Genomic DNA, 27,801 nt, shown 5'->3' with positions numbered 1-27,801 from the left:
GAATAATCAAAAACACAGCAATACCCACACTAAAATGAGTGATGCTCATTGTACAATGTACTTGTGGTAAATGTTATGACAGATTTTTTACAGACCACTTAGGGTCCAGGAGTTGTTTTCACATTAACATGGTTAATCTTACAACTAAGATCGATAGTACAATGTAATTCATGGTGTGTTGACTAAATCACCATTTATTTGCAACTTGGCAGTTGTGTAAAAAAAAAATATAAAAAAGAAGATGTGGTATGATTGCCAATAAGACAACTCTCCACAAGACCAAATGACACAGAAATAAACGACTATAGGTCACCGTACGACCTTCAACAATGAGCAAAGCCCATACCGCATATATAAAGTCAGCTATGAAAGGCCCCGGAATGACAAATGTAAAACAATTCAAACGAGAAAACTAACGGCCTAATTTATGTACAAAAAATAAACCAATAACAAAAATGTGACACATCAACAAACGACAACCACTGAATTACAGGCTCCTGACTTGGGACAGGCACATACATACAGAATGTTGTCTACATCAGACACCATAAGTAAATTAATACTAATGACAATTTGACTTTTCGGGGAAAAAGGCAGGAGTTTCTTTTGCAAACAAAATTTTCATTTACTCTGTTGTTAGTTTAGATTATTAGTCCCTAACGACGAAGTCGAATGGGACTTTTGGTTTGCACTCTGTCAGTCTGTCTGTCTGTCCATCCATCAGTAACCCCACCACCCTCTTTTTCTAAAATTCTGGGTCCCTCCTGTAGATTATTCATGTAAAACTTGGCACATATCATACTGTGTTAATTATTTAATGATAACATGGATAAGGTGAGGTGCATATTGAACTATATATTTCAAACAATTTACTGTTGTATTAAAATTTTGTTCTCTTTGTTAAATTTTATGTCAAATGTCTTAATTAATAAAGTTATATCAGTATGTGCTTTGCTAGAACAGTACACTTTTCATGGACAGAATTAAAAAATTAGATTAATTCAAATCGGGCTATGCTTATAAATTAGTTGGAATTGAAAAAGGGGGGTACATGTAATAGTTCTTATAATTATTTTCAAAGTGGCAAAATGTAAAAGGTTATTCAGGTTATTTCATTGATTCGTTACTTTTATAATTTCTTTATTACATACAAATGAATGTACATTTTTTGTATTTTTTAACATATGGGAAGTGAAGGGCCATACTTTGAGTTAGAGCTGGTAGATATTCTATGATTTTAATATACATTTTTGCCTAAAAGTAGAACATTATATAAAAAAAAGATATGGTATGATATCCAATAAAACAAAAGAACAAATGACACAGAAATTAACAACAATAGGTCACTGTACCGCATTCGACAATGAGCAAAGCCCATACCACATAGTCAGCTTTAAAAGGCCTGTAAAAATTTAATTGAGAAGGTGCAAGTCTAGTGTGTTTTTTTTATATTTTCATTTATCAGGTATGGTCTGAAAGAAATGCAGGTAACAAAATGTTACAAATATGTTTCTAGGATTTCGAAAAAAGGGGCAAAAGGCTTCCCAAACTAGGCAACGGTTGAAGTGGGACATGTAAAAAGGCTATGAATTAACCATATATGTACCTCCCCTAAATCCACCTCTTTAAAATAATGAAATAATTTTATTTTCAAACTGAATAGACATTTTTTATAGACTTTGCATGACCTTAGACATGTTAGAGTAGGGAATTATAAAAGAGTTGACAAAGTAAATATACAATCTTTATTAAAGACAATACTGATATATCCATTTTAATCATGTAGCTTAGGTAGTTTATGTTTTACATTGATTTATTTAACAATGTTAAATGCCCTAATATATTATGTAGCATGTATGTAAAGCAATTGAAGAATCATTCAGTGTATCAAGGATTCAAGATTTATTACAATTATTCAAAATTTAAATTAATGTGTGTCTGAAAAATAAAAGATTATCCAAAGAAGGTGGCTTTACATGCATGATGCATGACATAAACATGTTTTTTTTTCTACCAATTTAAAATTTTAAAGATTTTTGAATTCTTCCACATGAGTATAAAACGTGCTTGGCCATGTATAATTGAATAGAAAAAAAACGACAGTGCAAGGGCTGTATAGCCAGTCAAGGTCGTTAAAACTCCCATCATCATCATGATTGAAAAAAGTTATTTGGTCAATTTAGGCAATAACGCATGTTTACACATAAAAATTAATACAGAAGCTATAGGAAATAGATTGTTTTTGCATAAGTTAAGAAGTACAATGTACACTAATGCAATATATTTTTTTAATTTTGCGTGGAAAACTTGCATGTAATTTTAGTCCCAATTGTTATACGCATGTTCATTGTATTTGGTGAACTTACTGTCCTACCAAAGAAAATAAAGGTAGTATATGAAATGAAACAGGTACACTTATCAAAATAATTTACTGTTGAGAACTTTATAAATCTCAAAAACACTGTTTTAGCATAAAAAAACATGTGTGCATTTAAATTAATTGTAAGAGGGAGGAGAGGGGTGACAGGTATTTGCATAACTGATTATACAGAACAGGATTTTTAAAAATTGGCACACTTTGAAAAGAAAATCATAAGGTTATATGAATAGAATAAACCTGTGAAGTTGGCCTGCTACTAATCAAACCATGCAATTCAACACTTTTAAATTATTTATTTTTTGGGGGGAATTTATTGAATCTAAATAAGTAATTTATGGGAACTGAAATTTGATCATAAATGAGTACTTTTGTCACAATACTGCATGTTGTTATTTATATTTATTTGAAAAGTTACCAAGATTGGATTTTATTATGCCCTGCCACAAATGTGGATGGATTATATAGATTGATACTAGTATACCTTTGTCAGTCCATAAGTATTGTACCTCCCTTTCCAGTAAAGTTTTGCATTTATCTCTATTTCTCAGAAACTAATGGTAATATATCAGTGATATTTTTTCTCCACAGACATCTCATATACTAGTAATGCTAGTAGTACTATACATTACTTGAGTCACTTTGACCTACATTTATTGCTTTTGTGTCTTTGGTTAAGTCTTGTGTTTATGTTCATTTCACAGAAACCTATTGTGATATATCATCACTACAGTATTCTTTAATGATACCACACTGGTCATCAACAATTTGATTACTGTGACCTACATTTAATGGCAGGACATCCTGTGTCTTATAGACACATTTTCAATTTAATACAAATCTAATAACACACTATTTAGCCTGAAATTTTTTATGTATGTAATTTCAAAAGCATAAAACGGATAAATTGACAGATATAAAAAAAGGATTATATGGCGGGTGTATCAGGTTCAACTATCTCATGTGTTAATTTTTATACATAAACTAGTCCTAGGAAATAAAAGAAGAATTTGTCTATGTCAAACTTAGATATGCTCCTGTAATAATTCCATTATACAACAAACATAGAAGCTGTCCTGTGTGCTATATTTGTCAGCATTGTGTTTAAAATTTCAAATATATATAAAAAGGTGGGATATACGGGGCATGATTGCCACTGAGAAAACTTGCCACCAGAGACCAAAAGAGATAGAAGTTAAGAGATATATGGCCTTCAACAATGAGCCAACTCCATACCGTTTGGCAAGCTATAAAACCAAATGACGAATGTAAGGCAATTCAAACATGTCAAAACAGCCTGATTTATGTACAAAACACCAATAAAATAAAAATACCTTGCAAAGTTTCATCAAAATTGGAATGCTAATGTTTAGTCTGTTAGAGGTCCCTGAGGTGGGTTATTTATTGCAGATGAGGGATTGTCTTGTAAACTGAAAAATCAGTTTAAGTCAGGTGTCTGAGTGAGTCTCTAGGTTTCATAAAAAAGGCAAGTTTTATTACAATCAAGCAAGAGATACTAAAATTATCAACTGAAACCAGTGGTATTAAACAAGTGAACGAGCAGACAAACTAAGAACTATTTGCCTCAGGGATTCCACAGTCCATATAAATATGCAGGTTCTAAAAAGAAACACACCCCTATTGTAATAGATACTGCCTGATCATTTTTCAAATAGTTTGGTATTGAATTTGAACTAAAAAATTTAAAAAATCCCAAAAATTAGTGATTTTCCATTTTGACTGCTGGTTGCCATGGCAACCAATATGCAAACCAACTGTTTGGAAATGTTATATATATTATATATGGTCTTACATGTATAGAGGGTATAACAAGTTTTTATAACCAGGTCTCTCTATATCTGGTCTCAAAATTAGAAAAATGTGTAAAAGACAGAGTTATCTCCCTTTCTGAAAAAATGCTCATTATTTTTAATGATGTACATTTTTTGTCTTAACTAGACGGTGACTTGTTGATTTTATTTTTTATTATTTAAAAAGACTATTTCAGCAACAGAAAAAACACAAACATTAAAAAATCCTATATTAGGTTTCATGAGAAATTCTTCAAAAAAGATGGCTATGCATTCATTTCCCTATCATTTCTATAGTAAACTTGAATGAAAACCAATAAACTTGAACCCTTCAAAAAAATTGAACTAGACGGTGAACCCATTTTTTTATTTTTATTTTCCACTTAATATATGATAAAGTTCATTTATAAAAAGTATTAGCTAAATCCTATATTAGATATTTATACCACCCAGCCACCTTAATACATAAATCAAGTTTATGATGTCACCATGTTCGACATGCTTCATGTTTACATGTTTTTTACGCATGTTCTTTGTAGTGTCAGTCCAACTCAGGGACACAAGTATTTATTAAGATGTACAAATGTATATGTTACATTTATAAGGTTATAAAGGATGCCAAAGCTGTCAAGTTACATCTGTAATCACAAGGGCACTGTATAGCGTTCATCTAACTTGAGAAAGAGTTATCCTTTATGAAGAGAGTTATACGGAACTTGAAAAATTTAACTGTGCATGACCTGCATTTAACTGTCCTTTCTCCATAAAAATTACTGATAGAAACAATAATTATTACATGCACAAGATGGGAAGCCTTTTTAGTTGCAATATTTGGTTTTCTCGGGATACAAGCTGTTCAGTTCTTTTTTTTTTTAATTCAGACAAGTCAAAATAGGCCCATATTTCTAAAAAAAAAATCTTGAAAGGTTAAAGATAATTGTCTTCGTAATTTAATCACTAAAAAATCTACTTACCAATTACATCTATAGGTAGTACCATTAACAAAAATACAAAAGCATAATTCCTCCGAAATAAAAGACTCATTTTGTAATAAATCCTGTTAAATATTAAGTAATTCCTCCACTAATCGTCATCAGTAACATATAAATACAAGGTTACACAAACTTCTCTCTATGAGTCAGGCTGAACTCTGTCCTGTAAAATAACAATTATGAATATGTTATATAACAATAAATGATACAGAAGGGGTGCTGACAGATAGGCTAAAAAACAACAACAGAAAAGAGATGATGTGAAACTGTCCTGACAATGTTATGATATAATACATTACCCTCGCACCTGCTCCTAATAAACCTCATATAAAATGGAACATAAAAACCATTCATCAGAATTTTATATTCAATATAATTTAAGAACCTTCTGTGGAATTATCATATATATCCTGCATGAAGGAAAAATTACAGTAATCAAAATAAAAAGGGCTTGTTAATAACGGTATGCATATTTCACCTGTTATCAATTAAAATTATACTGTCCATATTCATATCAAAATTTGCTTCACAGACTACCTAAAAATAAGGGTCTGTTTGATTTGTATATCAAATATATTTTTTCCCTTTTTGTCTGGCTTGCAGCGACAGTGAAATAAGCTGCAAGGCACTACCTTAAACAGAAAAAGTCCAAAGACCAGTCCAGATAACTCTTAATAATGGTTTGAAAAAAATCGAGAAGAACTACCCAATACTGATTATTGGTAAACTTAGGGATAGTAAATTATTGTTAGTGAACCAGATAAAATGAAGATATTGGTAGGTGGTTGTATGGCTATATTTGTTCCAGTTCAGTCAATTTTGTTAATTATTTGGTGGTTTTAGCAAATAAAACAGGTGCAATTGAAGCACACCTTACTTGTATAAACTACATATATAATTACATGCAAAAATTATCCTAAATTCAGGACGTAAAAGTTCTTTCCCAATTTCACATATTTATAGAAATAAATGAATTGAACAGGAAGCTATTTATTTGTAGAAGATAATGCTGTAATAAACAATGACAATGTCTGCAGCCAATCTCCAAGATATAACACAATCCTTTACTGTTATCATCTATTAAACAATTATTCCTATGCACATGCACTATCCTGTACTGTGTCATAGATATAAACATGTTATCAAAAAACTGTTTATTTTCTCTATTTTGACAATTTCTTTTCTTTACTTTTTTTTGCAGTTCATGAGTTAACACAAACTGGTACAATTTATTTGATGGGGTAGCCACACACAATATAGCACAAGAGTACCAAAATGTGACTTAAATGTAAAATAAACTGTTGACACAGAGATATGTCTCGTCTGTCCGCATAAAATTCAAAAAAAGACAATCTGATGGACAGCACCATTGCTTATTAATTCAAAGTCGCTGGACCATGATCTTGTGGGGCAGGGCCTCAAAATAGTCAACAAAAAGATATGTACTGATAGTAATACAACTTTATACAAAATATCATTGATCTATCACAAGTAGATCCTATTACTATCAAACTAACTTAAGCAGAAAACTTAACATTGAAAATTGCTTATTAATTCAAAGTCACTAGACCATGACCTAGGGGGCAGGGCCTCGAAATAGTCATCAAACTGATATGTACTGATAGTAATGCAACTTTAAATTAAATATCAATGATCTATCACACGTTGTTCCTATCAAACATACTTAAGCAGAAAACTTAATTAACAATTGTTGACGCCATCGCTGCAGCCGTCGCCGGAAAAGCAATCCCGATGTCTCACCTTTGTGATTTTGAGACAAAAATAATGGTCCAAACTTAAAAAAATAGTGTTATCCTCTTTACAAAGCCTAGATCTGCGACCAAAGGCAAGAACTTTTATGCTTACAATGTCATAATGTTATCCCTGAAATCCCTGTTTTTCTTTCCCTTATGTAGAAAATATTTTGCCATCTTACCCAACTTCAGATGTCCTTTCAAGCTTTTACAGCTGAAACTTTCCTGATATTTTATACAGGATATATGTAGCAATATCAATTGTTGAAATCGGGATGTTTCCTATATCCTTGGTAACTTCCTAAGGGAGCAACCATTTATTAACTTCAAGGGGAGGGGGGTTTTGATTTTTTGTCCAAGTCAGAAAATTATTATTTTTTTCAAAATTTAACACTTAAGGTATGGAGAAAATCTGCATTCAGAATATTTTTTTTTTTGTCATCTGCTTGACCACAATATTTTTTTTCATCAAATTGGGGATCAGAATATTTTTTTAGGAAAAATCCATACCCCCCCCCCCCCCCCCCCCCCCCCCCTTGAAGTTAAATGGTTGTTCCCTAAAATCTCCAAAGATAAAACACGAACGAATGATAAGTAAATACATGAATACATGTATGTATTAAAAAAAAACCTTCTCCACCTTTAGACCACGAGATCTGTTAATAAGGAAGTCTCTTAATATTTCCTTAAATCATGGAAAATGCGCTACAAATAAATATTCCTAAAACAGGTGTGGTGATTGATCTGTTTTAAAAACAATTCTTTCAAAGAATAGCATTTTTTTTGCACAACTTTCAGACCCAAACCTTTCGTGTATTAGATTGATGTTAAGTTCAAAGAACTGAAAAAAGTGGTATAATTTCCGCAGTTTAAAGTATAACTGTATACAAAGTATCATTATACTTAGCTTTGACACTTATAATTAAATGTCATTTCCAGCTTCATTTTACAAAATTACTGTCATGTACAACGAAATACATAGAATCTTCCATGTATAAGCTACAATGTATATATACCAAGTAAAGCAACAAATTTAATGATTTTGCTTAGAAAACCAATGGTAAATTATTTCTAGTTATTTTTTGTCATGACCTTCAGGTTAAATTTTTTATTAGTGCATTTCTATTTGACATGTATCCTAACATGCGGAAAATGCTAACTACATCGTCGTTGCCAGAAAAGCAATATCTATGTCTCATCATCCGCTACTTTCATCGCAGGCAAGACAAAAATGAGTTTAATTCCAATGCCAATCTGTAAGTGATAGAATACATTCCATACGCACAATATAAAAAATATTCCATGAGAATCATTTGCTTGTGAAAATAAGTAGTTTCCCCCTTCATTTTTAGTATCCTAGGTGAAATTTACTTGTAAAATATTAAAAATTTATACACAAGTACTTGTACATTGCATAAAAATAAATATATTTGCAGTAGGTTTTTTCTACAGTAAAAGTTATGTTCAATTTTGATATAAATTTCAGTTTTCTTATTTTTGTCAAGTTATTCATACTTACAGTTCAGTTCATTTAAGTTTAACTGACTAAATCCAGAATATTTTCCACTAATAAACAGTAATTTTATATCATATATTTATATTAAATGTAAACAATATTTCTGGTCTATATTCACATCAAATATCTAACTTTAAAATCTCTTTAACTGACCACTTTGACAAGAATTTCATGTAAACAATGTTCCACAATGAATGAAGTTACAATTTGTACATTGCCACAGTTCAGTTGAATTTCAAATGTGTAATAATCCTTTACTAAGTATTTTGTACAACAGTACAATAGATAAAATTAATCACTGGCCAATCTGACTTCTAAAGGTAAATACTGTCAAATCCTGTTGACATCCAATGGTCATCTACCATGTCATGATTGACAGGAAATACATGATTCATATTTGTGCTGTCCTAGCATCGTTATCCTTAATTAAAGTGTAAATGTCATTCGGTACATTCTCTATGACTTAAATGGAATAATTATACAGTAGATGATTTCTCCTATCCTTGTTATCTGTTATGAACATCTTATCAAAATTTCAATGTAACTGATCTCAATCAGTCATTTTCATACATACATATTTTGCCACGTCTAAAATCTCTTTTATATTATTGACTAATTTCTGCAGTATTTTTATGTTAGCTATCATGAAAGCATCATGACCAAGTCAACTGATTTATCTACTTTTTCATCCGTAATAATAAAAATCATAAAATATCAATTTTTGGACAATTTCTTACGATCAAAATCAGCCAATTTTTAGGTTTTTCATATCAGTTAATCCAATGACACAGAAAAAGATGTCAATTCATGTGAAATCATGTAAAATTGACAAATTCATAGGTCAAAAAACTTCAAAGATGTTTTCAATGTAAACTAAAATCAAATTTTAACTATTCTGATAGTTTACTGATCAATTGTTGTAACATGTGCAATGATGTTATATAAAAGAAGGCTCCAAATAATTTATTCATAAAATTTTACAGCTGAATAAACCAAATAAGGTGATTACAACTAAATTTCATTCAGATCAATTTGTTAGAAAACTTCGACATAAAATACTATAATGCAAGTAGAATTGTATTAACTTTTGACAGAGAAATCATTTTTAAAGATTAAGAGGTCAATGGTGCTTAAAAAAATTGGTCCAATTTTGGATAGGTTAATTGTTTAAAGAGGTAATGGTAGTACATTGGTGTGCTCCGTTCTCATTGCATACATTTTCTATTACATTTTAGACTTACTGTCTGATATATAAAACTTTAATAAAATTCTACTTGTATTCATGAGTTAGCATATAATCTGATTTCAAACTGTTTTTAAGTTTAATACTGTTTGTATATGAGTAATGTAATATAATTAAAATGAACATGGAAAAAATGTACCTCCAACAGTCAGATTAAAATTAAAATTACAAGTTACACATGTATTTTGATTATAAACACTTGATCTGAGAATCTGAAATACATTTTGAATGTTTCACAAAAATCAGAAATGAATTCATACAATTATTTCTATTTTTCCCTAACAATATTTAAGCAGCAGTAAAAAATTCTTAAAGATTTATAAGGTTCACAATATTATAAAAATAAGAAGATGTGGTATGATTGCTAATGAGACAACTCTCCTCCAGTGTGTCTATAATTCAGAAAGTATCTTTTTATGAAATTTTTGGTACTTATAACAAACATTTTCAAAAAAATTGTAATGAAGTGTTAATTTTCATAGTCATAAACATTCATCCCCTTTGATACCACAATATTTTGTTATCCTTTTAAACAATTTCTCTTTTTTGTCTCACCATTCTTTATTTTGTCATTTTGTGGAAATAAATGAAGTCAGTATAAATGTAGATGAGACCAAAACAACTAAAAGTAACTGCTTTAAAATCAACATTTTCACACCAACTCACCTTTTAATTTCCACACAAGAATTTTTATTTTTCATCAAATTTAAAACAAGAATGTGTCCATAGTACATGGATGCCCCACTCGCACTATCATTTTCTATGTTCAGTGGACCGTGAAATTCAGGTCAAAACTCTAATTTGGCATTAAAAATAGAAAGATCATATCATAGGGAACATGTGTACTAAGTTTCAAGTTGATTGGACTTCAACTTCATCAAAAACTACCTTGACCAAAAACTTTAACCTGAATGACCAAAAACTTTAACCTGAAGCAGGACAGATGGAAGGACAGACGAACGGACAGACGAACAAACCAATGCACAGACCAGAAAACATAATGCCCCTACTACTATCGTAGGTGGGGCATAAAAAAAAGCCTTGCAAACTTTTCTTTTAAACTTTTCTGTATGTAATCTTTTAATCCTGTATATACAAATAAATCCCTTTTCTGTCTGGCTTCAATAATATATTGATTCACAGCAGTAAATATTTTTCAAACTAAAACATCTCACATGGCGTCAATTTTATTTTTCCAACAGACTGACCTCCTTTAATAGCCTTTGACCACCATGCTGCATAAACTTATCTCCTTATAAAACCCTAAAAGAAACATGTGAATGCATACATAATATAAAAGAAGGTATGCATATCGATTAGGAAACACGTTTTTGGTATTAATTCAATTCATAAATATCTCACCATTTGTATACACATAACATTGAAGTATCTACATTTACATTGTATTGAATTCCGTAAATTCTAATTTAGATGAAACAACTGATAGGGTGAACTACTGTAAGCTATGTTATGTCAAGACTACAAACATGAATAAAATGATATACAGGACATTAGTAGGTAGAATAGCAACCCAACAACATAAACAATCAATACACCAAGAAGTCAACATACACATATGTGGTCTTCAAAAATAGACAAGTGTCTATACAAATTTTCAAGCTTTAAAAAATATCTAGATTCCTGGAAAGTTGTGATCAAAATTAACTGAGAATATCAAAGATCTGCCATGACACCACATGATTCCCTCACAGACAAAAACATTAAAATAAAGGGGTAAAGACAACCACTAACAAGACATCTGCCATGACACCACCAGATTCCCTCACAGACAAAAACATTAAAATAAAGGGGTAAAGACAACTACTAACAAGAAATGATTGTAACAGGATGCTGTTACGAAGTCTCCCAAACGAAGCTCCCATAATTCGTAATTCCCAGGGTCGCCTGACATTGGGCAACGTCCAGTGAAAATTGGTTTGGTCCAGTAAAGTTATATGCATTAGTGATGCCTGGGGACTAACCTTGTATATCATTCAAATCATCTTGGCATGACAAACCAGAATATATATGGTTTAGGGGTGGGGATCTCGACCATTTACAAGATACTAGAACATTGGGGGTGGGGAGGAACCCCTGGGGACTGGCCCTATACGTCATTCAAATGTTCATTACATGACGAACAGGAATATATATGGTTTAGGGGTGGGGATCTCAACCATTTACAAGATATTAGAACATTGGGGGTGGGGGGAACCCCTGGGGACTGACCGTATACGTCATTCAAATGTTCGAGACATGACAAATAGGAATATATATGGTTTAGGGGTGGGGATCTCAACCATTTACAAGATATTAGAACTTTCTCAAATGGCAGGGGGTCGGGATGACCCCTGGGGACTAACCCTGTATATCATTCAAACCATCTTTCGCATGACAAACCAGAATATATATGGTTTAGGGGTGGGGATCTTGACCACTTAGAAGATATTAGAACTTTCTTAAATGGCAGGGGGTGGGGGTGACCCCTGGGGACTAACCCTGTATTTCATTTGATGTGCTTTATTATGACAAATCAGAATATATATGGTTTAGGGGTGGGGATCTCGACCATTTACAAGATATTAGAACTTTCTCAAATGGCAGGGGGTCGGGATGACCCCTGGGGACTAACCCTGTATATCATTCAAACCATCTTAGCATGACAAACCAGAATATATATGGTTTAGGGGTGGGGATCTTGACCACTTAGAAGATATTAAAACTTTCTTAAATGGCAGGGGGTGGGGGTGACCCCTGGGGACTAACCCTGTATTTCATTTGATGTGCTTTATCATGACAAACCAGAATATATATGGTTTAGGGGTGGGGATCTCAACCATTTACAAGATATTAGAAACTTTCTCAAATGGCAGGGGGTCGGGATGACCCCTGGGGACTAACCCTGTATATCATTCAAACCATCTTAGCATGACAAACCAGAATATATATGGTTTAGGGGTGGGGATATTGACCACTTACAAGATATTAGAACTTTCTAAAATGGCAGGGAGTGGGGGTGACCCCTGGGGACTAACCCTGTATAACATTTGATGTGCTTTATCATGACAAACCAGAAAATATATGGTTTAGGGGTGGGGATCTCGACCATTTACAAGATATTAGAACTTTCTCAAATGGCAGGGGGTCGGGATGACCCCTGGGGACTAACCCTGTATATCATTCAAACCATCTTAGCATGACAAACCAGAATATATATGGTTTAGGGGTGGGGATCTTGACCACTTAGAAGATATTAGAACTTTCTTAAATGGCAGGGGTTGGGGGTGACCCCTGGGGACTAACCCTGTATTTCATTTGATGTGCTTTATCATGACAAACCAGAATATATATGGTTTAGGGGTGGGGATCTCGACCATTTACAAGATATTAGAACTTTCTCAAATGGCAGGGGGTCGGGATGACCCCTGGGGACTAACCCTGTCTATCATTCAAACCATCTTAGCATGACAAACCAGAATATATATGGTTTAGGGGTGGGGATCTTGACCACTTACAAGGTATTAGAACTTTCTTAAATGGCAGGGGGTGGGGGTGACCCCTGGGGACTAACCCTGTATTTCATTTAATGGGCTTTATCATTTAGAACATTTTCAATTAAAAAGATTGTGTCTATCACAAACGGTTTTCAATTTATAATCATTTGAAAATTTAAAAAAATAAAATCCCATAGGGTTCTATAGTAAAACCCTCTTTTCTTTTTGCCCCTCAAAGTACCCCTTTATAAACCCCATTGCACAAACAAAACCCTGATTGCACCACTAGACATGTTAGTCTAACATATTGTGAAACCCTAAGTTAATCTGACAAGCGGTTTTGGAGAACGGGTGCGGACAAGTTCAAATTTAAAAGCGGCGGAAGAAGAAGAAGAAGAAGAATAATAATAATAATAAGAACTGAGCAAAAACAATAAGTCTTCCCAAACTTCGTTTGGGAGACTTAACAAGACATCTGCCATGACACCACCAGATTCCCTCACAGACAAAAACATTAAAATAAAGGGGTAAAGACAACCACTAACAAGACATCTGCCATGACACCACCAGATTCCCTCACAGACAAAAACATTAAAATAAAGGGGTAAAGACAACCACTAACAAGACATCTGCCATGACACCACCAGATTCCCTCACAGACAAAAACATTAAAATAAAGGGGTAAAGACAACCACTAACAAGACATCTGCCATGACACCACCAGATTCCCTCACAGACAAAAACATTAGAATAAAGGGGTAAAGACAACCACTAACAAGACATCTGCCATGACACCACCAGATTCCCTCACAGACAAAAACATTAAAATAAAGGGGTAAAGACACAACCACTAACAAGACATCTGCTATGACACCACCAGATTCCCTCACAGACAAAAACATTAAAATAAAGGGGTAAAGACAACAAATAACAAGACATCTGCCATGACACCACCAGATTCCCTCACAGACAAAAACATTAAAATAAAGGGGTAAAGACAGCCACTAACAAGACATCTGCCATGACACCACCAGATTCCCTCACAGACAAAAACATTAAAATAAAGGGGTAAAGACAACCACTAACAAGACATCTGCCATGACACCACCAGATTCCCTCACAGACAAAAACATTAAAATAAAGGGGTAAAGACACAACCACTAACAAGACATCTGCTATGACACCACCAGATTCCCTCACAGACAAAAACATTAAAATAAAGGGGTAAAGACAACCAATAACAAGACATCTGCCATGACACCACCAGATTCCCTCACAGACAAAAACATTAAAATAAAGGGGTAAAGACAACCACTAACAAGACATCTGCCATGACACCACCAGATTCCCTCACAGACAAAAACATTAAAATAAAGGGGTAAAGACAACCACTAACAAGACATCTGCCATGACACCACCAGATTCCCTCACAGACAAAAACATTAAAATAAAGGGGTAAAGACAACCACCAACAAGACATCTGCCATAACACCACCAGATTCCCTCACAGACAAAAACATTAAAATAAAGGGGTAAAGACAACCACTAACAAGACATCTGCCATGACACCACCAGATTCCCTCACAGACAAAAACATTAAAATAAAGGGGTAAAGACAACCACCAACAAGACATCTGCCATAACACCACCAGATTCCCTCACAGACAAAAACATTAAAATAAAGGGGTAAAGACAACCACCAACAAGACATCTGCCATAACACCACCAGATTCCCTCACAGACAAATACATTAAAATAAAGGGGTAAAGACAACCACTAACAAGACATCTGCCATGACACCACCTGATTCCTTCACAGACAAAAACATTAGAATAAAGGGACATAACTGAAGAACGGTAAAAGTGACGCTACCCAAATTTGTTATTGTCTGAGTTTTGTAGTAATAATTATTGTGTATGTGTATAAGTTTCATAACATTTGGTTGAGGCAAATTTAAGTTTGAGAATGGAAACAAAAAATTCAGCAATTTTTCCTTTTGTAAAGGGGCATAACTCTAGAACAGTTAAAGTGACACCACCAAAAATCAAAGTTGGTCTGTATTTTGTAGTAATAAGTATTGTGTATAAGTTTCATAACATTTGGTTGAGGGAAACTTAAGTTTGAGAACGGAAACAAAAAATTCAGCAATTTTTCCTTTTGTAAAGGGGCATAACTCTAGAACAGTTAAAGTGACACCACCAAAAATCAAAATTGATCTGTATTTTGTGGTAATAAGCATTATGTTTAAGTTTCATAACATTTGGTAAAGGCAAACTTAAGTTAGAGAACGGAAACGAAAAATTCAGCAATTTTTCCATTTGTAAAGGGGCATAACTCTAGAATGGTTAAAGTGACACCACCAAAATTCAAACTTGATCTGTATTTTGTGGTAATACGCATTGTGTATACGTTTCATAACATTTGGTTGAGGCAAACTAAAGTTAGAGAAAGGAAACAAAAAATTCAGCAATTTTTCCATTTGTAAATAACTCTACAACAATTTAAGTGACGCCACCAAAATTCAAACTTGATCTGTGTTTTGTGGTAATAAGCATTGTGTATAAGTTGCATAAAATTTGGTTGAGGCAGACTAAAGTTAGAGAATAGAAACCAACTTTGGGACGTACGGAATGAGGGACAGACGTAAGGATGGACGGACAAGGGTAAAACTTAATGCGCCTCTGCTACGGCGGGGGCATAAAAATTCCAAATAAGCCAACATGTGAAAAAGAGATGGGATGTATGCCAATGAGTTCAAACAACAACATAAAGACACCAATGAACAAGTCCCATGTCTGACTTGTAATATCCTCCTCTGAGACAAATCTTGAGGCTTTTAATATTTCTTTGATTTCTTGATCATGCATACTTGCCAATATTACATTCCAAAGGTCTTTTATATTGATGATGTTTAAGTGCATCATAGATAAGAGATGATGTAAATTTAAGAAGATGTTAATTAACTATTAATTAACATTTTAAACAGAAGCAAAAATCAAAGGGATGTAACTGTACAATTTTAATGAACTCGGTAAAATTGGTATCATTAAAATTGTTTTTATTAGAGAGCTCAAAGAAAGAGAAGAAAATACAAAAGCATTAATAACCATTAAACAACTGCTCTTTTAAGTTTTAATACAAAAAGAATTCATATAAATTATGTAACTGTGAAAATAAGTGCATTTATAAACAACTAAAGGTTACATAGTTGATTTATGTCCCCTGGCTGGTAAACTACATTTGAATAATTTACACTATAACTGCACTCAGTACATTATTAGATGTGTGTTTATTAATGACTATGGTAAATGTTATTAAACCTTACAGTCAAAACCTTTCAAGGTGCCTTCATAACCAAGGATGATTTATAAACTTGCATAATATGGAAAATGTAACTGAGTTTAAGAGCTGGACATATTGCATGGATTGATTGATTGATGTTTGCTTTATATCGCATCAACGGAAAAAGGCTATATCACAGCGAGGGTATATATTGCTGCATATTGCATGGATATTTGTTTATTGTTAAAGGGTATATATTGCTGCATATTGCATGGACATTTCGTTTATTGTTAAAGGCTGTGTTGAAATCTAGATATCTTTAGAACTCTTGTGTTTTGGGTTGCTGTCTCATAGACTTATATCACACATCCAGTTTTGTTCATATAAAAGAACTAATGTTGAAAACCTTCAAACCATCATGTCCAAAGCTACAAACAAACAATAGTGAATGACAGTTCTGTAGTACTCTTTAGGCATCAACATAAAAAAAATGAACATAACAAATATAAAATGCATTCCTTCAACCAAGGATTTGTATAGTATACTATACAAATCCTTGCTTCAACCATGGAAGTGATATAGTCAATATAATACTGTTTCAACCTATATACTGTATATTATGCAGTAAACAAACACTGGCAAAAAGGCTACAATTAATGTAAATTCTAATGATGTTTATTTTCTCATTTTTTAAGATTTCTAGTTTAAGAAAAAAATATAAAAGCTGTCTTTTTTTAAAGATTAAGCTTTATCTCATTACTTTTTTCTAGCTTTAAAATTCAGGCTACTACAGCAACACCTACATTAATTATGTCAATAGACCAAGTGTGTGGTATAAGGAGCCTTTTTACTTCCATTGCCTTTATAAATCCTTTCACAATAATCTCTTTTATACTGAGTACGGTCATATTAAATTGTCGTTAGTAAAATCTGATACTCGTATGGACACTCGACCTTATAGGATATTTACATGATAACAATGTCCAGATAACTAATGGCGTGTAATAATCTCTCAACCCACGGGAGAATGTAATTAATAGGCAAAAGGCATCGATTATCAATATTGCAGGTAATATTAAGTATAAGGTATCATGCTTAAAATGACAGAAAAAATTGGTGGTCATTATTTAACTAAGCTAATATTGATGTCTTTCTGCTAATTTCACAAAGCTGGATCCTGTCGTTCAGCATCTAATTTGATGACAAATCTAATGCCATATTTGTACTGATATTGTAGAGTTATTCAATTAATTCCATTCCTAAAACCTAAATTGGAAGCACATTATTTGTCCTTTAATAGCATTTCCACGGTATAAAGTGCTATTAACGGCTCCCTACTACTACATTATTGTAATATAATATCAATGTTTAGCTTTGACCACTTTTTAGAATCCATTAGGGAAATTTAATTCAATCTCATAGATGTGATAATAGTCAATGTCGACCACTGGTCAGAATTATTCATTTTTCCCCTCTTTCTAGATCTTTTGTAGCTAATGAATTGTCATTTGAGTCTTTTGACTTTTTATAGTACTTTGTGATATTCTGTATTTATCAAGACTTGACCTTTTGATGCTAAATTTGCCAAACTATAGATTATTACTTTTATGTTTTTCATGTTACCTCCATTCAAAAATAATTAACATCATACTAACACGTTGAGAGAATATAAAAATCTGTGAATTATTGCATAACAATAATCATATCTAAATTACATGATATTTCATAATTTAAATTTTATTCTTTCAAATCTTAAAATTCTCATACATACAACTGAAAGATTTAAATTAACTTGAATTAAAACTATTGAGGAAGGTATATATTATTTGAAATGAAATATTTCTGTTTTAAATGAATAAAACTTTTTAATTTTTAGTAAATAGTGATGGTTCTTACCTTGTTTTGTTAAGTACAAAATGTTCAAGTATTATAACAACATAATCCTCTAACTCAAAAATATCAATATCCATCAATTAATTAAGCAGAAAAAGTCTCCATACCACCTGATAAAATGTCTTTTAATCTTATTTAAACCAATACCACACGACTGCTGAGGTATTAGCATATTTTAATGAAGTATTGCTTCACAACACTGAATAGCTATAGATTCCTTTTGAAAAGATGCATGTACTCTATAATTACATTATATATATAGTAATCATTTTGCACTTCCACTGAGGGGTGACTTCTTACCCACAGGGTATAGTCCTATTGTCTGATAGCTGTGTAGTACATATCAATAATACTGTGATTAACAGAAGCATAAATGTCCTAAAGTGCAAAATATAGTAGAGACAGAACTACAGGGGATTTACAAAATTTATTTAGAAGATATTGTACCTTTTCAATAAATGTGTTAAAACTGACTTAAAATCTAAATTACTTTAATTTTTAAGCCTGTAAAATAATTCAAAGGAAGAGTAGGAAAATTCTCATGGCAATTAAAGTTGCTGAACTGGTAAAATAATTATTCACATGCTATAAAAGATAGAGCTGAAAAAAATTTCCCATGACTGATTCAAGTGGTGTTTTTTTTTTTTTTAATAAATAATGAAATTTGGAAAACTGCAGGAAATGTGACCATTTTTGTTGTCAATTATATCAAATTCTTGGACAATTATACAATAAATGACTGAAACCATCACCTACCCCAGAAATCTGTTTCCTTGTAGGTTATTCAATTAAGATACACTGATAGGAAATCTCTATGAAGTCCATTTGTAAACCTATCTAACTCTCTGCTTTTCCATCATATTTATACCTGGAAGTCTTTATCCCTACTGTCTATGCTGCTTTAAGAGGAATTTGAAATAATTAACTGTTCCTAATATTTTAGCTTTGAAAAAAAATTCCATTAGCTTTCGCTTCAAAGAATTTACAGGAAAAGATTTTTTTGTTTTTTGCCAGCAAGTGTATTTTTTTATCTCTATGAAATTAAATCTGTCTTAGAATTTCAATAATAGACAAAGATTGCTATTTTTTACAAAAATGACTGGAGACTGATTTATTATAAATTATTAATGTTCATCTCTTATTTCTTACACAAATAATACCTAAATCTTTAACAGTAATTTCTTTGTTGTCATTTTTGCAGCACCATAATAACCTGTTGTGATAGCTTTATCTCATTACAGAAAAATCATTTTGTACCGGTAGTTGCATGACTTGATAAATCATTTTCTTCATTAATCCAAATCCAAGGTAACAGAACTTGTATTTTCTAGAAATACCCTGAGGGTTGAACTTTACATTGATTTTTTTCATTCAAACAACTATATTCAATTCGGTTGACAATCTTTAGTTTACAAGTCCTGCTGGGAAGCCACACAGCTTAAAATTAGCAGTTTATAGGATTTAATGACAGCTTCTGACTATGTTCTATCCAATTAAATCTCAACTCTCAAATTGTCAGCCAGCTTATACACTAAACGGATTTGTATTTCACATTTAAATTATTTTCATATTCCTCAAATGCCAATAAACTCTAAATTTGTATTTTGAGCAAAACTTTATCTTTTTTACAGCATTTATGCATGGATTGCATGGAATTTAAGCAGAAATTAGAATTTTAAAATATCATTAACTGTATAAAATGGTTTTTTAGTCATTTGAACTATGAGCATCTATTTCTGCTCTCGCAATAAGAAATCCAATGTGTGTTTGCTTGTTTAACGTGGCCTTAACACTGCTCATTATGCCAAATAATGAATGTAAACTGTTGCTGTTTTTATTGTGATTGTTTTTCATTATTTTCAATAAAGAAATTTGTATTTATGTCATCTGTGTTATCCAATTATAAAACACAATTTTATGACAGATTAATATGAATTTGTAATTTGTTTTTTATGGTTGTGTATGTAAATCTTCTTTTTTTCTTGTTACCATCATTTTTTTTTCCATCATAACAGATTTATAAAGTTTTAAATGTTACAGGTAACTAGAGCAATGACAGGGGAAAATAGGTCAACTTTCATTCATGAAACGACATTGTATCGAAAAGATGCCACATAGTTATGTAGGTAAAATGACAAAACTTATCCGTGCAACCTCGATACATTTGATCATTTAAAGTGAACATCCAATTCCCCATCCTTATAATCCTACAATAAATATATTCACAATCAATACCAATGTAAATTTTCCCACACAACCGCAGAACTAGACACAAACCTTATACAGATAAATTACTCTCAAAGGGTCCGTCATTTGTCCAAGTTTGATTCATATGACAAAGTGCAAAAGGTACTTTTACATAATAACTCATTTTAAATGTCTTCTTGCTCTTCTTTGCAAATATGTGTACTTAATGCACTCTTATTGTCTAATACATCAATCTGTCTGGAGGGGTGTGTTCTGCACTTTTGAGATTATAAAGATTTGGTCTAAGGACAATCTAATTAAAATTAAATCTCCGCACTTGCTCCTCATTGTTTATATGTCGCGCGACATATAAACAACGAGGAGCAAGTGCAGAGATTTAATTTTAATTAGATTGGTCTAAGGACAATTTGAACAAGTAAAACTGTGAGCTACTGCTCACTGATGATACTCCTGCCGAAATATTTCGGTAAACAGGAAGTTGTTGAGTGATGAATCTGAAAACACATCACACGGTACAGCTGACTTATATAAACCCTGAAACCAAATTTCAGAAATCCTTGTCAAGTAGTTCCTGAGAAAAATGTGACGAAAATTTTCAACTTGGCTATCATGTGTAAAATAATACAAGTGTTCGGTAAACAGGAAGTTGTTGAGTGATGAATCTGAAAACGCATCACACGGTGTAACTTACTTATATAAACCCTGAAACCAAATTTCAGAAATCCTTGTTAAGTAGTTCCTGAGAAAAATGCGACGAAAATCTTCATGGGACGGACGGATGGACTGACAGACTGACGGAAGGACAGACAGAGATAAAACAGTATACCCCCCCTTTTTTAAAGAGGGGGTATAATTAAAAGTCATTATCAAGTCAAAAACATGAAAAACATGTGTAAGACAACAACAAACCAATATAATATCACAAAATTCATATAATAACTTTGTAGTTACAGAAGGCAAAAAAAAAAGATTTTATATTTCAATATTTATCATGGCAAAAATATTTTGGCAAAGTAATTTTATTCTAAATTTTATACATATATTGATAAGAAAATATATCATCACCTAAAATAAAATATTTCTTATTCAATGAAAATATGTTCTGTGGTATAAAGCATCCAATCTGAAAATATGATGATGCTGCTTCGAAGTAAGAAAATCATGAAAAGGAGAATATTTGATTTGACATGTTTTTGCTCGTCTAAATTAAAAATTCCCAATATTGCTGGGGATAAATCAACTATATGACATTCTCTAGATGTTCTCACCACTTAGTATGTCAGATACTATTATTTCTGTTTTGAAATATGTCTTCAATATTTGTTCTTTTTGGTCCTTTAACTTCTTGCATTTAAGAAAACACTGCAAAAACTGCAATTTTATTTTATTGTGTTTTAGTGTTATGACATATGGTCTAGACAGGCGAATGGGAGGTTTTTGCACTCTTAAAACTGGTTTATCCCTACAACATGTTGTGCCTGTACTTAGTCAGGCTACCTGGATCATGTGTTGTTGTCATTTGTCTTTGCATGTCTGTTTTTCGGAGGAGTTGATGTTGGTGGTTGATATTGTCTGTTGTATTGTGCCGTATATTTTTTCTTTTTATGTATAATAAACTTCTTTTGAAATAAAAATTGTGTATTTCTGCACAAGTCTTCAGTCTTTCAGTCCTTTATTTGCTGAATAAGCAAAGTACTAGTCAAATTAATTAATACTGAAAGAAAAAGGTCCTTTAAAAATAAATGTTTCAAAAAAAAAGACTATATCTGCACTTACTATCAGTTTGTCATTTCTAAAAATTTTGAACAAAGAAATATAAGAGGTTAGGCATGTTTTTCATTTACTTATGTTACCGATATAAATCAGTGTAAATGTCACAAATTAAGTTTGTGTGCAACTATCACATATATTGCTGTCCATGAGACTCATACATATGTTTTGATACATTTTTCCCCTCATGATTTTTAAATTCTTTTTAAAAAAAATTGTAAATTAGAAACTTTGACCACATTGGATTTCCAGAACCTGATATTTCAGATAACCACTTGCAGTTATGGTACATGATGACATGGACAACTCTAATCAGTTCCAATAATATTCAGTGACAAATCGACTTTACATAAATTTTGACCTGACCTTCAACCTTACAACATGCTCTCAATCTTACTTATCTTTTGTCAATACAGTCTGTGTATAGTATTTGCTTAAAGCTTTATATTGGTAGGGTAAGGGAAACACTGGTTGGCATATTATTCAGACATATTATTAGACGTAAATAATGCACAGCTTTCCTCCTTGGCTATGTTCTCATAAGTTTGTTTAGCTATGTACTGAATAAGATAACAGCAAACATCCTCCCTTTTTAAACAACCTCTTCTTGCTAATCCCTCTCTTACCCTTTTGAATAAGTACAGTATTTTAAGCTAGATTTTGGAGTCAGACACAGAAAATCTTATTAGAAGTAACAAGAAGATTCAAAAGCAGTGACCTAATTGAAATTAGTACAGAACTGACTTTTTTTTCAATTTTTTGTTTGAAAAGTTCAGTGAAGTCATTCTTACATTAATGCTCATTTCCTTGATTTGATTAATTACAATTTTTTTTTTATCTTGACATGCTACTGTTACTGGTAAAATTTTAATCAAACTGATGAAAAAACTCAAAAATATAATTCACAGGCAACATATGGTTAATCCTATACAAGTTATTTTTACAGTTATGTTCTTAATAATTGATCTTATACCATACAGGATCATACAGTAAAATTTCTCCTTTAATGTAGAATTATTAGCATAAAAGTACTTTGATTTTATAAATTTTAATTCCTTTACTTGATATGGTTCAATATGCTGGAACAAATCCCTGATTAAGGCCCTTTTTTTTTTAAATTCAGCAAATTTAGAAGTTGATTAATATTGATTTTTACTTTTATTTGAACTAAATAATGTCCCTGAAGAAGAAAATACTAAGGGCAATATCAGCCATGACTTTGCTGTTTCTTCCCTAAAATAGTCTTAAAGTTTATTTACTTTGTTAACAATTGACATTAACTAGAATCAATTTTCCTCAATAATCAAAATACATTTATTCATTGTACAAAAATATAAACACTTACTTACTATTTCAGTATATAATTATATCCAAAATCATAAAGTCGTTAATTTCACAACACAACTGTTTTCTTTACATTCTTAGGTGTAGGTGTTCCAGTTAAATTTACCTGTTATGAATCACCTATCGAAATTCTATCAATAAAACCCACAGGTAACAATAATCACGTACCTTGATTCTTTAATCCTTAGCCAATGGTCAGTCACTTCATGTCATTCATCAATAAAGATTATTTTTCCTCTGTTATTGTTGAAGGGTAACTTCCAAAGTTGAAGTCTGTGATTGTTCACCTGTCCAATTTTTTTACCTGTGACATAAATGCGTAAATTAATAATGCATGCAGTCAAAATGATATGGTTCAATACACATAATACGTACCCATCATACATAGAAACTATGTAAATATTTCAGACAGTAAATACATAAATATCTTTAGTAAATTAAGGTGTGTTTTTTGTCAACATACAAAAGTATCAAGGCTAATAAATTTATAAAATAGACACTGTTTTATCATGATTGACGACCGATTATAAATAATCTTTTTCTAAAGATAAACTGACCACTTACATAAATAGAACAAATGAAATTTAAATACAAGGGTACTTGTGTTTATATGTATTCTCTCATACTTAATGATATTTGTCAATTAGGAATTTTGTGTTGACGGCAAATCTGTCTTGTTTTCATTCACAAATGTTCCAGACTAGAAGTAATAATAAAGTCAAGGATATCATTACCTCAAATAACTTAAAACCACTGCTATATTCTTTCATACATACAGATTTTTGGCTTAAAAGTTTGGCTGTACCTGTATAAATCTGATTTCAAATGGAAGATCACATCCTAATTTTAATGGTAATGTTGTTTATACTGCTTGTAAATTAAGATATGATCCAAATAAACTCATTGGTCTTTTGAATCAACTTATTCTTAAAATTTATCATATAAATATTGTAGTCAGATCTTTGAAAATTGTCTTCTAGTTACTATTATCATTTTTTTAGTAGTAATGCTATCCAGTTATGAGCACTTATCAGCTTATTGTCCTACATCTTGTCAATACTTATATTTTGGCATTGCACAATGTCATACTTTTCTCAGACTGAATATGACTAAATCTGTTAGAGGTGTACTGATTCCTATTTCAGACGCAGGGAACATGGTTTATTATTTAGTTGAAATTGGACATTGCAGTAGCTTTCAGTAACTGAGTACTCTCAGATCGATATCTAAGTGCTTAGTACAGATCTGATGAGCAAAGCCCTTTCCAACAGAGTATTACAGTTTGTTCTTACGTTGTGTTGTAACACCACTGTCCTAGGTTAGGGGGAGGGTTCAGAGTCCACAAACATGTTTCATCCTCCCCCACACATTTTTCATGTACCAGTACCAACCCACGACCATCATCCAGTGGTTGTCATTGGTTGCTCTTTGCCATGATTGTTTTATTTATTGTAATACACATGTATGTAGAAATATTAGATGTTAGTTATCTCTTCTGAATTGTTTAATATTTTGTCATCCCTGGGCCTCTTAATGGCTTACAATGTGGTATAGGTTTTGCCCTTTAGTTTTTGGTGGATAGTTGTCCAATTGACAATCATACCACATCTAGTATTCATGTTCTGGTTGATTTACAGCATCACAAATGGTCATTGTTACCTGCAGCTACAGGTAATACATTTTGGTCCCAACAGGAGTAAAACAGCAGGTGTCAGTAATGGAACAGAAACTGCTGACCTTTGCAGAGCATCCTAGTTCACCCCTTAGTTTTTGTAGGGTTTGTGTGGCTCAATCTTCGTTTTTTTTTTTTTTTGTTCTATTTATGAAAAGATCCCTTGTAATAATTTTTTTGAGAGAACAATTTAGGTTGCTTGTGGAGTGAAAGATTGAGAACCTACCATAAGAGCTATTGTTCAGATACAATATACCAATCTAGAGGAGATGTAGATCTATGCTATTTCACACAGTAACTTCAAAATACTTCTTTTAAGTTCTTCATATTCTGAAAAAATAAAAAATAAAAAGGCAGAATATTGAAATTTACAATAGTTTAGATAATGGTCTTTAAATAAGAATGATTCATCGATTCTGCTCATCAGTGCTTTTTCAAAAAAATTAATAGTTTAAAATCAACCTAATTAGACTTCATGTTGTATCAATATTTGTAAACAAATAACATGAAAAGTCACATTGAAATTACCTGCCAATAATGAAATATGAATTCCTGAAACTTGATACAGAATTAATACTTGCATTTTAAATTTTTAATGGAAGCTTTGTAACTGGTGTCTCATCTGATGATTTACTGTATAATCTATAACACTGCATAAGGAAGTTCTTATATTTTAATTCATAATTCTAAATGTATCTTAAAAACTCATTCAAAACTTTATAGGAATAGCAATAATGCCAAATTTAAGCAGCATTATCATCTTTCATATCTTAGTGTAGTTTTAATCAATACACCAATGTTGACTTTAAAAACACTTTTTACTTGATTGAAATAAAATATTAAAATATAACAAAGAATTTTTTTTTGCAAAATGGCTAGATCTCAACATAATATTGATCTGTGTGCATATACATGACAGTTGAGACTCAGGGATGCAACAAAGTTTTGAGATCTTTATATGACAATCATTTTTATGACATTACAATTCAATGCATTAATCAGTTGTTCTGGTCCATATATGGACTGACAATACTGAAGAAACATTTTATTTTAATTCTCTTTTGAGATGCTCCTCTGAATTTAATATATTTTTCTATGAATGTAATTGGTTATAAATAAGAGAACATAAAATTAGGATTTGCTCGCAGTACCTTTGATACTAAATGAGGTTTCCTTCTCATTCAAACACAATTTCTTGAGTGGAAATACTGGTTTACTTATCTGGTTCTACAAAATGGTTAATCAAGTTGACTTACAGCTGTTTTAGAGTGTTTCTACTGCACCATCAGAAGATAAATATTTTTAGTAATTCCTGTTATACTTTTTATGTACTATTAATCATGCATAAACGAAAATGATAGTTTTTAGCAAGAAAATCCTGCACCCAGAGGCGGGCTTCAGCTGGCCCCTAAACATGTATGTATCTACATGTACATATAACATAAACATGAACTCATTGAATAAAATAATAAGAAGATGTGGTATGATTGCCAATGAGACAACTCTCCACCAGAGACCAAGTGACATAGAAGTTAATACAAAAATTGGCACAAATGAAGTGCAGATTGTCGCAAATGCAAAACGACAGTGTCTATACAACATGTCAAGTATATTGAATAGTAATGTTCTGTCTAGATTGCAATATATACTAAACACTACACTGCTTATTAAGGGAAACTGTATAGGCAAAAAAGGCTTGCAAATAATCATATCTGTCAAATTCATACCCAAATCTTACATATAAAACTGGGGAAAAACCATAGCACTGCCTAATAAAACTAATTATCATGACCATGATGAGCCTTCATCTATATGATATAAAATTATTAACATTAAGACCAACGTATAAAGATATTATTTGTAAAAGATTTGTTTAATTGGTGGGTTAAAATCAGATACGCTGCCAACTGATACCATGCAGTATATAATCAGATTACATTCATTGTTGGGTTGTCAATCTACCATACAAGGCCTTGATGTGTAAAGTCTTTCATTCAATGACAGCTGGACATGAACATGACCAATTAAAAAGGTGCAGTAAAGGTCATTAATAAGGTACTTTGATACTAACAGCATCACCTGGAATGCTCAAATGGTTCAAGGACATAAACTAGATGCTCTGCAGAAGCAAGATTATATTTATAACTTAACTCTTGTGTTTGTTCAATGTCAGTCGTAAATTAACTCAATAGAGCTAAGCCTCGTTAAGTTCTGTAGCATTTATCTCTTTTAAGGATTTGCATGATCTTGTCACTGACTAACCAAGACATATACTTAAAATTCAAATTTGTTGTACTTGAAAGCAGGGATATTCTTGATATACCAAAATCAAATCAGTATTTAACAGATTTTGTTCATTACCAATTGCAACATGAACAACAAAGCAGGAAGGTAATATGATGACAATTCTGTCTGTCCATTCCCAATACTCTTGTAGGTAGAGAA

The 27,801-nt window shown here is 31.9% G+C and overlaps 1 protein-coding gene across 9 annotated transcripts in view; it reads right to left on the bottom strand.

Annotated features, from left to right (window-relative positions):
* Positions 1–25,686, bottom strand: part of LOC127733241 (adhesion G protein-coupled receptor L3-like) — a 67,909-nt gene extending 42,223 nt beyond the window's left edge. For 4 of the 9 annotated variants that reach the window (XM_052242614.1, XM_052242562.1, XM_052242617.1 and 1 more), the window contains exons 1-3: positions 25,583–25,686; positions 23,853–23,988; positions 5,163–5,343 (exon numbers count right to left, since the gene is read on the bottom strand). In XM_052242614.1, coding sequence (XP_052098574.1) covers positions 5,163–5,232 — 70 coding nt within the window. In that variant the 5' untranslated portion in view covers positions 5,233–5,343; positions 23,853–23,988; positions 25,583–25,686. Of the gene's footprint in view, positions 1–5,162; positions 5,344–7,116; positions 7,400–8,453; positions 8,764–18,365; positions 18,474–23,685; positions 23,794–23,852; positions 23,989–25,582 lie in introns of those variants that run through there. The other 5 variants (XM_052242589.1, XM_052242571.1, XM_052242598.1 and 2 more) reach the window with 5 other exon arrangements.
* Positions 25,687–27,801: the final 2,115 nt, after the last annotated feature.

This window comes from Mytilus californianus, unplaced genomic scaffold (assembly GCF_021869535.1).
Source record: "Mytilus californianus isolate M0D057914Y unplaced genomic scaffold, xbMytCali1.0.p SCAF_1, whole genome shotgun sequence".
NCBI classification, from domain to species: domain Eukaryota; kingdom Metazoa; phylum Mollusca; class Bivalvia; order Mytilida; family Mytilidae; genus Mytilus; species Mytilus californianus.
Note: the sequence above shows the minus strand (reverse complement) of the source record. Positions and strands in the feature narration are given on the sequence as shown.